Genomic DNA, 13,774 nt, shown 5'->3' on the forward strand with positions numbered 1-13,774 from the left:
TTACTACTATATATATATATATATATACATATATATATATATATATATATATATATATATGTATATTTATATATATATATATATATATATATATATATATATATAATATATAAAATAATATATAAAATTGTATATAGAGTAGATCATTTTAATTCCTCCACGCGAATATCTTGTAAGCAAAATAGCGAAAATTGTTTCAGACAAAAGTTATATAGTTTTGAGGGAGATATAAGATGGATATCATTAATTTGACCTGGAATAATTGTATGAAGATCATAAAGATTACTTTTAATTTCTTAAATAAGATGCCCCAGTTTTTAATTGCATATTCTTGTAGCACAGCTCGAGAGCTTTCCATTATAATTAAGTTCGTTTTTATTAAGTACTTTATTAAGTACTTATTAAGTACTTTTAATTAACTTTTTGAGTTATAAGGCTTACAAGTTACAGCACTGCTAGTTATTAACATTACTCAAGGTGTCCGACAGACTAAAATTTCTTAAATGTTGTTTAGGATCATGACCTGGATAACATTTCTTAAGATCCAGATCTTCCGCTAAGAAGTTGTTCCATTACATCGTAATATGGAAAGATTATACGTTCGGCACCGTTATTGTTGCGTTTACATGTAAAGTACATCTCTTTTAAATATTTTTATTTGGTTTTCATTTGTGCGTCAATTTTAATAAAATCCGTTCCTTTCATTTTAGGTTCTAATGATCTATATATATCTATATGTTTATGACGCTTTCCGTCCATTAATTGGATTATTTGTTTTTCGATACATAAAAATTGTCGTTTCCATGTCCGTTTTGATCTTTTCATTTTTCTCAAATTTGCATTATTCAAAGATTCACACGAGCATTTTTTGGCTTGTTTCTAGTAGTGAAAAAGTTCTTATAATACTTCAAAATATTTAGAAAAAGTATCATATTTTAAATTTATTTCAGAAAAAATATCTTAATTTTTTTTAATTTTTTAAGTTTTTTTTCCGAATATAAAAATAGTAATACAGAAATTCTAAATAATTCTGAAATTTACAAAGATATTCCCAAATTGTATGTAAAATTTTCAAATTATATGATTTTAAGAAAATTCTAAGAAAAATTTTTAGCAAATGGAATTCCAATTGCGGTCTGATTATCATCATGAGATTCAAGAATAGGAACAGAAACAAGAATGGGAAGAATAGCAGAAACATTAGCAACAGAAATAGGAACAGTTGCTGAACACAAACTTTTTGAACTCTTCGAACACGATTCTTTAAACATTTAAAAAATTTTTTTATCAGAGATATGATATATGTCCAACGAGACAATTTGAGATTAACAAATGATGGTTGTAAGTTGAGTAGCGCGCATTTACATCGAAGTTACAAGCGGCCTATTTCAGGTCAGATCACACATCGAAGCCTTTTTATTATATACATTTTATTTTTGTGACAGTTGCATTAAAAATATTAGGAGTACAAATTAGTTCGGTCCGTTTTTTTGTGTTCAAAAATGCATTTATTTCAAAACAAAATGAATGAACAGATCAATTAGTATTGTCTATCGCTGCCTACTACTTTTTCCCATCTCTCAGGCAATTTTCGAATTCCATCTCAAAAAAATGATCGTCTTTGAAGGCGATCCAATTTTGGAGCCAATTTTCGATTTCTGCGAAAGAAGTTACTTGTTGCATCCTTCGGAACAACCAGTAATTAAAAGGAGCAATGTCTGGAGAATGCGGCAGGTGCAGTAAAACATCCCATTTGAGCGTTTCCAAATATTTTTTTACGACTTTAGCGACATGAGGCCGAGCATTTTCATGAAGAAGAATAACTTTATCATGCTCATATTCCGGCCGTTTTTCTCGCAATGCGCGAACGATTCAAAGGAATCAATTGTAGCAAAGGAATCAATTGTACCGATACCGATCGCCCGTAATGGAATCGTCAGGTTTCAACAGTTCATAGTAAACAAAACCTTTTGGTCCTGATACAGAGCATGATCTTCGAACCATGAATGTTCGGCCGTGGTGATGTTGAGGTCGATGGCAACAATTGACCGGGCTTAGTAGTATTTTTTTCTTCTTGGGGTTATCAAAGAATATCCACTTCTTATCTTCAGTCACAATCCGATGCAAAAAACCTTTTCTCTGTTGTCTTTGAATCAGCTATTCGCAAGTGAAAAATCACCTTTCAACGTCTCTGTTTCAGTTCATAAGGTACCTAATTTCCTTGTTTTTGAATTATTCCCATGACTCTCAATCGTACAGAAACGGCTTGTTGAGTTACCTCCAATGATTCTGCAAGCTCCTCTTGCGTTTGACTCTGATCTTCTTCGAGTAATGCCTCTAATTCTTTGTCTTCGAATTTTTTTGGCTGTCCAGAGCGAGGCTTGTCTTCAACGCTGAAATCTCCATCCTTGAAACGTCGAAACCATTCCTTACATGATTTATCAGTTGAAGCAGTGTCACCATAAACTTCGACAAGCATTCGATGGGCTTCAGCCGCACTTTTCTTCCAATTAAAGCAGAAAATCAAAACCTCCCGCAAATACTGCTTGGTTAACACAAAATTCGATACTTCAAACAGTAAAAAAGTTTTTGTATGAAACTCAAAGCGATATAAACTGAATATTATTAGCAGATGTTTAACCTCTCTGAAATCGCCAAAATCAACTATCATTATGAACCATTCACAACAGCTGGAGCTATCTTTAGGGAAACGGACCGAACTAATTTGTACTCCCAAATCTTTTTTTTAATGAGAAAAAAAACTGAATTGGGATAATATTAGAATAATCTATTGAATAACTTGTTCAATAAATTATAGTTACCTCAAGTTCCATTCGAAGAGCTTCATCAAATCCCATTGCCGCAAATTTGGATGCACAATAGTCTATCAATTTTGGAATCCCGCATTGACCGGCTAAACTGGCCACGCTCACGATATGTCCTTTATTGCTTTCCAGCATCGTTGGAAGAAAAGCTTTTACAGTCTAAAAAAGAATTATGGCAAAGTATTTATTAAAGCTCAGAATATCCAAGTATCCTCCCGCTTCGTTATCCGTGCGGATCTGGACCGGATCCGTAGGTACTCCCTAATTTGGGTAGCTACAGAACCGTGTACGATGCGAGTGCTCATGAAACTATCTGCAATACGAATATCTGAAGAATCGTGGGCAATATGGATATCCGTTTTGATGCAAGTATCCGCTACATGCTACAAATATTTACGTGTAAATTTAAAAATAAATAAATTTTGTAAATTTTAAAGGTATGCATTTTACAATCATTTGTAGTGATTTTCATTCCATTTGTAATTAAAATATTCCGGAGTTAAACTATTTCATTTTCGCATTATGAATATTAAAACATTTACACTTACATTTCCAAATTTAATTTGCTTTGCACTATATGACCAGTACATTTTTAATTCAAACTATTTAACTACAAACAAAATGAAAATTGGTATAAACAATTCTAAAATTATTGCCTTTAAAATTGACAAAATTACATGCAAATATCTGTAATATATAGTGAATATCCGCATCAAAACAGGTATCCATATCGCCCACGATTCCGTGAGCCATATTGATGACCCATATTGCAAATGATTTTGCGAGTACTCGCATCGTACACAATTCTGCAGGTACCCAAATTAGCAGGTATCCGGTTCAGAGTCGTATGCATGAGTAACAGATGCGGACAAGTACTCGAATTTTACGTTTTTCGTTTACGGTTTCTTTTCCGAACTCCAATATTTATTAGTTCTATTATTTAATCATTGATATTATGCCTATGCTGCGTCTGCGCCATCCGACATTGTCTTAATACTGTGAAACTTCGCCCAGTTCACAAGTGCTCGAAAGAAGATTGCGAAGAGGAGTGCGTTTATGTTTTGAGTTCTATTATAATTAGAGAGATTCTCTCACAGGGAGAGAATTGCATCACGTGATCCGTTTCCTCTGATTGGACATGAGCATCAAAATTCCATGACATGGAAGAGATTGGAGAAAATTAATCACGTGATCCCCGTCTTGATTGGACATAGGCATTGAAGTGAAGTGAAGTGCAATTTGCCACTCTCTCACTGTGAAGCTCTCTAATTCTAATTCCCTGGTCCCTGGATGAAGAGAAAGTTGACAGGGTCTAAATTGGTTCAGCATAATATTTTCGCATCTTTGTACATAATCACCCAGCAAACACAAAGTTACATATAATATACATATCTATGACGTGTTATATTACAGTTATATTATTGGAAAATTACAAGGTACGTAACTTTATGTTTTTTGGGCAATTCTGTATAATTACAGTTTCTAAATTTATTAAGATCGATATAGTCGATTTTTATATCTAAGACTATTTAAATACTATTTATAAATCTTAAGATGGCATGAACCAATCAGAGCGCTGTATTAGCAATTGAAAGCTCAGTTCTATAACTCACGGTTAATTCTTAAGAGGATGCTGGATCAACGGCCGAACTTAATTAAGATCGATAGCACAGACCTTTTTTAATTCCAAATAATGATCAGTACATCTTTCATTTCTTGTATTTATTATCGTTGTGCTTCATTCAAACGCATTCATCTGTCCTTATCTAGCATATTGCAACGCTATCTCTTAGAAGATCGAATACCTACTGCTAGACAATTATTGCTTTGTTTATTATTCCGAGTCTTCGCTCAGCGTTCGTACATATCATTTGATCGATATAAATCTTTCTTTTGAAACTTTTAATCTTAGTTTCATAAATTCAGTATTGTGTGTGCATGTAATGCATTGAGTGCTGCATCGTTTGTTCTATACGAGCTATGAAATTTTTGTATAAACATCTATGGCAATTGATAATTCTACGAGTTGAAAAAATGTAAATAAGTTTTTAACTTTTTTCCGATATTTAGTATAAAATCTACTGCAGCATTCCCAAATTATCGTCTACTTTAATCTAGTAAAAGGATTTTTTATTTCGTTCAGAAAATTCGGAGATTTATATTTACAAAATCCTGACAATTTAACTATTCCAGCATCCCCTAATCGCGGTCACTTTATTTCTAATCTCTCCTTCTAATTCTAGAATTGAAAAATCTTTAGCCTTTATGTTTCAAGACCGAAAAATCAATTCGGCACAAAGTTTAAAAGGATTACATGATATATGAATTCACACAATAGAATTATACAAGTACTTAAGACCGTTCAATGCATTGATCTCTTATTGGTTGTGTATTCACATGTATATGGTCCTATAAGTCCTTCTTAGTTTAATATTGTTTATTTACATCACCTGAAATAAGACATTGTTCTTACATATGACAGTTATTGTGAAAAATATTATTAATTAGTGATCTAAAGGCTTAGAATGCATGTACGGAATGTTGAAGATCCGGGTTCGATTCCCCGCCAAGGTAATATTTTTTTCGCAATACATTATTTATTTACAGATTTTAATGTTATTCGACAGTATTAAGATTGTTTTAATTATAGGATGTTTATGATGAATTGTTAAATTGCTAGTTAATTTATTAGGTGTACAACATTGCTTCCGCCGTTTTCCTATAGATGGCTTTAGCGGTAAGTGGTGGTCGAAATAAATAGATCATAGATACATCATACAATAAACTTGGGCATCTGTCAACATAACCCCATAGAAACATTAGTGTCTGATCATAAAGTTATTCTCGATTGAAAATGTCAGTTTACGAGCCAAATTTTCATCATTTGCGGGAGGTTTTAATTTTTTGCTTCAATATGAAGAAATCTGCGGCTGAGACTCATCGAATGCTCTCAAATACTTATGGTGAGACCGCTATTAGTGAAAGAACGTGTCGTGAGTGGTTTCAACGCTTCAAGAACGATGATTTTGACGTCGAAGACCGGCATAGCGGTGGAAGAGAGAAGGTTTCGAAGATGCAGAATTGGAGGCATTACTTGAGCAAGACTCGTGTTAAAATCAAGAAGAATTGGCACGATCATTGGGAGTGACTCAACAAGCCATTTCAAAATGCCTCAAAGCCAAATGGGAATGATTCAGAAGCAAGGAAATTGGGTGCCGTACGAATTGAAGATATTGCCGAGAGATATTGAACGGCGTTTGTTTGCTTGTGAACAGCTGCTTGAAAGGCAAAGACGGAAGGGATTTCTGCATCGCATTGTAACTGGGGACGAAAAATGGGTTCATTACGGGATCCCAAGCGCAGAAAATCATGGGGAGTTCCCGGCCATGCTTCCACGTCGACGGCCAAACCGAATATTCACGGCTCCAAGGTCATGCTCTGTATTTGGTGGGACCAGCTCGGCGTAGTGTATTATGAACTGTTAAAACCGACTGAAACAATCACAGGCGATCGGTATCGAACGCAATTGATGCGTTTGAGCCGAGCATTGAAAGAACAAACGGCCGCAATACAACGAGAGACACGATAAAGTGATTTTGCAGCATGACAATGCTCGACCCCATGTTGCAAAAGTGGTCAAGACATACTTGGAAACGTTGAAATGGGAAGTCCTACCCCACTCGCCGTATTCTCCAGACGTTGCTCCCTCTGACTATCACTTGTTTTGATCAATGGCACACGGCCTGGCTGACCAGCACTTCCGGTCTTATGAAGAAGTAAAAAATTGGATCGATTCGTGGATAGTCTCAAAAGATGATCAGTTTTTTCGATGCGGGATTCGTACGCTACCCGAAAGATGGGAGAAAGTAGTGGCCAGCGATGGACAATACTTTGAATCATAAATGTATAACCAGTTTTTTACAAAAGCCTCGAATTTCGGAAAAAAAACGGCGGAAGCAAAGTTGTACTAATATATTCTAATAATCTAAATACAATAAAGTCATCTCTTTCTTTAGATAATTTTTTAGATAATTTTACAAAGATTATTGCAAATATTGTTCTAATGATTCCAAATATTTCCATTAAAGATAAACAGGGTGTTCCATAATTTATCCGACAGAGCTCGTGGCTAGGTAGAGCGGACTAAATTGAGATGGAAAATCTACCATTTTACAATTTTCGCAATAGTTAACGTTATTAATCTTATTAATCTTTAAAGAGTTATTAATCTTTAAAGAAAATGCGCGATCATCGAATATGCATGTTCTATTATCAAATGTATTACCCGGCAGGCCATCCCCATTCCCCGCGGCCCGCGTGCCGAGCTAGCAATGGATGTATGCTGTAGTAGGCCGGGCGAATGCGCGTATTCAGTAATATTTAGAGATGAATATCTCGTTAACTATTGCGAAAATTGTAAAATGGTACAAGACTTCCCGTCTCAGTTTAATTCGCTCTACTTATCTACAAATTCTGTCGGATAAATTATGGGATATCCTGTATATTTTATTAATTAAGATGTAAAAGAATGTGATTTTCATAGAATATACTCTCTAAATTTCTTGAAGCGAAATCTCACTCCAAAAAAAGAATGAAAATCTGTCACTTATTTAATCTTATTTAAGAGTTCAAATATTTTCACTCTTTTTTATTTTTCAATGGTGGCAGTATTTTCATTATTTTGTAGTGAAATTTTATTCGAAGAAAGAGTGCGGCCAAGATGTTCCTTCAACTCTGGCATTGAAATTAAGGATTTAAGATAGGTACCAAATGAAAAATCTCGTTGAACTAAATATAAATATATATTTTTATTTTGCACCGATTTTCTGTCCAAAAATTATAGAGTATATGTTTATATTATAATATTATATATTATACATTATTGATCGTTTGATAAATTTGCTAAATTTCCATGAAATGGCGCTACAATCCATTTGATGACGCGACATCTCGAAAGATCCACTCTTCGAACCCCTTCAGGCCAAATTTCAGCCAGAAAGGACGCATAGTTCACGCTTGGTAGTCATTTCATTTGGAATTATGTATATGATAGCCATATGCAAGGTACCATATGACGGTCATAATGTGACTGCAGCGTTCATCAGTGCGCGCGTCAGATTCGTCAGTCACAATAAAAACGTGATGGCTTCTCGACTAACTTGGAACCCGCAAGGATAAACTGGTAGTGATCGATTCCACTTCGATATCTGGATTCATTACAGACTTAATTAAAACTGGAAATAGATGAAGAATTTCGGATCTTTGGAATGAACCCTATAACTTTGGAATGAAAAGTCAGTGTAATATAATAAATATATATATTTGTATTCAATTCAACGAGATTTTTTATTTTAATTTTTAGTTTTACTGCTAGAATTGGGGAAACATGCTCCATATCGCATTCTTTAAAGAGTAAGCAATAAAATTCATTATATTAACATTTTGCACAAAAATTAAATAAGTTATTAATATCATAGAAATTAAATTGATTTTGTGAGATTTTTGTCTTTTATTTCTTGTAATAAAAAAACCTTGATGGAATTATTTAAAAAAATAAAATAAAAAGCCTTAGTCAATTACTCCAATCGTTAATTTCATGTAGGGTCCAATAACGAACCATGTAAATTTCGAAAGCTTATATCTTTCTTAATTATTGAAGATCTGAGTTGAAGATCTGAGTTTTGACATATAGTTTATAAATTTAATTGGCTACATACTGTAAACAATAACTCTTAAGAGCTTCCTAAAGTCTAACTCCGACGAAAGTCGCGTTTTTCCAGCGTAACGACATGTCTTTATACACTAACATCACGCAACTTATGATACACATAGTCGCACGTTCGTTAATTTTCGTATAATAAATTCGTCGTGATAAACCATCTAAGTTTAATTCTAAGAACTCGACGTTATTTGTTCATGCAAACTACGTGTTTGTAATTACTATTTCGTAAGTACAGGTTGCAAAACTTTCGTATCAAGTAAATATTGTCACGACTTGACAGCTTAAGATGCCATATTACACTAAGAAATGATAAAAAAATATATCAATTTCAAAATTTTTGGTTATTCTTGGCATAAATTCCACCTCATGAACATGTATTAATGCATATATTTTAATCCTGGAAAACGATTTTCGAATCTGTAAAAAAGAAAAAGAATATTTGTTATACAAAAATTATATGATTTAGTCGGTAATATAAACAGCTTCAGGGATCTTCTTAAACTATTTTTTAAGTTCAGCTATAATTTCAAAAAACGCGTTTATTGCATACAAGAGATGTGTACAATGAACTATGCTAGTTTTAATAATGAACTACATGTTTTATACTGCAAATTTTTGAAATTATTTTAGTTTTGCTATATTTTTAATTGTTTACTTTTTAGAAAATAGATAAATTATAAGATGAAAGGATTCAAAAGCCGCGTTTTTCTGTCAAATTCTTTTGTTTTGAATAAAAACGCGTCGAATATATTCTTATTAAAATTCCGGGAAAAAATGTTTTATATATAATTATTAGGTGTACAACTTTGCTTCCGCCGTTTTTTTTCCGAAATTCGAGGCTTTTGTAAAAAACTGATTATACATTTATGATTCAAAGTATTGTCCATCGCTGGCCACTACTTTCTCCCATCTTTCGGGTAGCGTACGAATCCCGCGTCGAAAAAACTGATCATCTTTTGAGGCTATCCACGAATCGATCCAATTTTTTACTTCTTCATAAGACCGGAAGTGGTCAGGCCGTGTGCCATTGATCGAAACAAGTGATAGTCAGAGAGAGCAACGTCTGGAGAATACGGCGGGTGGAGTAGGACTTCCCATTTCAACGTTTCCAAGTATGTCTTGACCACTTTCGCAACATGGGGTCGAGCATTGTCATGCTGCAAAATCACTTTATCGTGTCTCTCGTTGTATTGCGGCCGTTTGTCTTTCAATGCTCGGTTCAAACGCATCAATTGCGTTCGATACCGATCGCCTGTGATTGTTTCAGTCGGTTTTAACAGTTCATAATACACTACGCTGAGCTGGTCCCACCAAATACAGAGCATGACCTTGGAGCCGTGAATATTCGGTTTGGCCGTCGACGTGGAAGCATGGCCGGGAACTCCCCATGATTTTCTGCGCTAGGGATCCCGTAATGAACCCATTTTTCGTCTCCAGTTACAATGCGATGCAGAAATCCCTTCCGTCTTTGCCTTTCAAGCAGCTGTTCACAAGCAAACAAACGCCGTTCAATATCTCTCGGCAATATCTTCAATTCGTACGGCACCCAATTTCCTTGCTTCTGAATCATTCCCATTTGGCTTTGAGGCATTTTGAAATGGCTTGTTGAGTCACTCCCAATGATCGTGCCAATTCTTCTTGATTTTAACACGAGTCTTGCTCAAGTAATGCCTCCAATTCTGCATCTTCGAAAACCTTCTCTCTTCCACCGCTATGCCGGTCTTCGACGTCAAAATCACCGTTCTTGAAGCGTTGAAACCACTCACGACACGTTCTTTCACTAATAGCGGCCTCACCATAAGTATTTGAGAGCATTCGATGAGCCTCAGCCGCAGATTTCTTCATATTGAAGCAAAAAATTAAAACCTCCCGCAAATGATGAAAATTTGGCTCGTAAACTGACATTTTCAATCGAAAATAACTTTATGATCAGACACTAATGTTTCTATGGGGTTATGTTGACAGATGCCCAAATTTATTGTATGATGTATCTATGATCTATTTATTTCGACCACCACTTACCGCTAAAGCATCTATAGGAAAACGGCGGAAGCAAAGTTGTACACCTAATATATAAAATTATATAAAAATATATATAATTTTATATAATTTTATATAATTGTACATAAATGAACATATTTTATATATAATTGTATAGGAGGATTCGATTAGGTGGCGTGAGTGAATGTGGATGCGATTATAGAGCGGTGCGTAATTCAGAAGAGATAGATTGGTAATTGAGGAGTTTAATGTGATATATAAAAAAGAGATTAAGTTAGATTAGGGTGCGAAGGTGAGATTGAAGCAGAGGTGGGTGAGCCATAGTAGAAATTAAGCGAGTGAAGAGATTATGATAACAAGAGAACAAGCCAGCGCGGCCGGCAGTGGGACAGGTAGAGGATGTAAGATGAGGAAATAGACCAAAGGAAAATAATAAAGATAAAAAGAATAGGATTTATGAATACGAAGAAGAGAGAAGAAGAGGTATGTTTAAGGAGGAATTAAGGAGATAACGGAAAGAGAGATAAATAACTAGAAAAAAGAGATGAAAGATTGGTTAGAAGAAAAGATTATGGAAACAAGGAGGGAGTTATATGACTGTATGGAAAGAGAGAGTAAAAGATCGAAAGAGAAATAGTCAAAACAAAAATGAAAGAGGCAGTGGTTAAGAGGCTTAAAGGTTTGAAGGAAAAATGTAGAGGACTAGAGGTTAAGTGTGAGCAACTAAAAGATGAGGTTAAGTAGCAGTAGGAAAGGGAATAGTGAGTTAGAAAAAACTAGAAGCATAGTGAGAGGGGAAGATACAGTACATATATAGGAGCAGAGATTTACAATGAAGGGGGCTTAAGCAATAGAAGAGGTGAATGTTCTATAGAGATGGGTAATAAATATTGAATAAATATTGAATAAATATTGAATAAATATTGGATAAATAGTGAAAGGGAGAAAAGGAAGAAAAATTTTAATCATGGGATTAGATATAGGTAAGAAAATTAAAGAAAAGGAAAATATGCGGAGAGAAGATGGCGTAAAAGAATGAGTAAAAAACAAGTTAGTGGTAGACTGTAACGTAGTGACAATCAGAGAGAGTGGAAGGGTTCTAAGAATAGAAAGTAAAGAAGATAAGAGAGTAATTATGAATAATAAACATAAACTTAAGGGAGGTAAGATCTTCATAGAGAATGATTTGAGCTCGGAGGAGAGAAAATTATAAGAAAAAATAAACAGGGCGAAGGAGCAAAGAGGCAAGAGCAAAAAAGTGAAAGTAGGATTAGGAAGAATAAGAATCAATGGGATATGGAAAGAATGGATAGAGTTAGAAAGGAGGAAAAAAAAGGAATAAAAAGAGAGAGGAAAACGAGAAGGCAAAGTGTAATTTGGGGAGGTTATCATAAAAAAGGTTATCAATGAATCATAGTTCATTGTTCACTACATCAAAATGATTCATTATAGATTTAACCTTTTCCACAATAATTTCCAAAATAATGTGGTAAAATAATACAACAGAAAAAAATTGCTTACAGAATAGCCAAATGTGCACACAAAACTAACGCACAATAAAAAAAATGATAAATATAACAACAAAAACATAAAAAATGCGTAAAACTTACGAAAAAAATTTACTTTGCAATCCAAAATTCTTAAAATGTGATATTACATAACCGTCCTTGACACGATCTGCCAGGCAACTGGGGAGCCGAGGAAGGGTTCAAATGTGAGTTGTTATATGATAACAGTATAATCTGATAACGTCGCATTTACGTAATAAAATATCGTAATAGTTTATAGTATATTAGTTCACTGTTAGATTACCTACTCTACATGAATTACTATTCTTTACGTTACGTTAGCAGAGATGATTATTAAGTAGTTATGTTGTATCATTTTTATCGAAGACAAGTTCTATCACACTCTATCATCATTATTATCCTGATAGTATGTGTGTCACAAAGGTATCAAGAACAGGATTATGATTCCGAGCGATTACGATTTTTATTTTAACCTCATATAATCTTGCGTATATTAAAAATTTCTTGCACATAATCGATATACATATATTCTTCTTGTTTACATATTTCTTCTTCTTTTTCTTCTTACGTATGTTTTATCTTTTCCCAATCGGCAGATAATGTTTTTAGAATATAGAGGAAAAGCCTCTATTATGAGATACCGAGTTCATTTTGGGTAAATGCTAGAAATCTATAGGCAGAATTTAAAAAAATAATAGGGAAGGGAATCATTTTGAAGGGAATTTAAGCTTTAAGATAATGTTATGTAAAATTTAATTCAAATTTCATTTTTTTTATAAATTAAAGAAATGTAAAAAGTGAGTAAATCGCAAAGTCAAAAAATTGTGCTCTTAATATGAACTGTTCTGAGAAATCGATAATAAAATGCAAAACACATCAGTATTATAATTAAAAAACTTTATTTAATGTTTCTAAAATACAAATAAACACAGCCAGTGCGTATACAAAATGAGTATGCGATGCATTGTACCTAGCTGACTCTCCAGATAGTTGGAAGCATTGCAGAAACAGACACTCGATGTTTATTTCGATTATCCTTTTTATTATTGTACAATAACATTTATACTTTAGCAATTTTCACTATAACATTTTCACTATAACATAGAAGCAAAGATTATTTCATATTAGAACTATCCTGGGAATCTCATATTACGATTTCCACGCCTTATAGTTTTACGATCATCAAATCTAACTTCTGTAATTAAATAATTAAACAATTAAACAACATATCAATTTTCTATTAGTACGATCTTACTCTATCATCACATGAAGAATTTATTGCCAAATATTTACTTATTAAATAATAAATAAGGTTTAAAAGCTCATTTCAAAAAAATTTGAAAACATCTAAATTCTAAAGTCTTTTTTTGCAACGTCTACAGGCACGATCTACAATAATAATTTTCCACTAAACTAATTTTCAATCTAAGAACAATAAATTCATGATGGAACCAATAGCGTTTATTAGTTTAGCCGCTACCTCATATTAGGCGCCTATCTCATAATAAGGAATTTTCCTCTATTTTTTATATTTATTCAATATCTTTATAATATTAAAAATACGTTTTAGGGATACTATCTACTGATTAGTAAATTGTTATTTTTTTCATACCTATAGCATGAAATATTTCAGAAATATTTCATATTTTAAATTATAAAATTATAAATTTCATATAATATAAAAGTCAATATGTGTC

At 33.4% G+C, this 13,774-nt stretch overlaps 1 protein-coding gene across 1 annotated transcript in view; it reads right to left on the reverse strand.

Moving 5' to 3' along the window:
- Positions 1-13,774, reverse strand: part of LOC105620170 (short-chain dehydrogenase/reductase family 16C member 6-like) — a 35,751-nt gene that overhangs the window by 1,151 nt on the left and 20,826 nt on the right. The window contains exon 3 of the mRNA XM_012201675.1: positions 2,823-2,984. Within this exon, the coding sequence (XP_012057065.1) occupies positions 2,823-2,984 (162 nt within the window). The remainder of the gene's footprint in view (positions 1-2,822; positions 2,985-13,774) is intronic.

Source organism: Atta cephalotes, assembly GCF_000143395.1.
Source record: "Atta cephalotes unplaced genomic scaffold scaffold00024, whole genome shotgun sequence".
Classification (NCBI taxonomy): domain Eukaryota; kingdom Metazoa; phylum Arthropoda; class Insecta; order Hymenoptera; family Formicidae; genus Atta; species Atta cephalotes.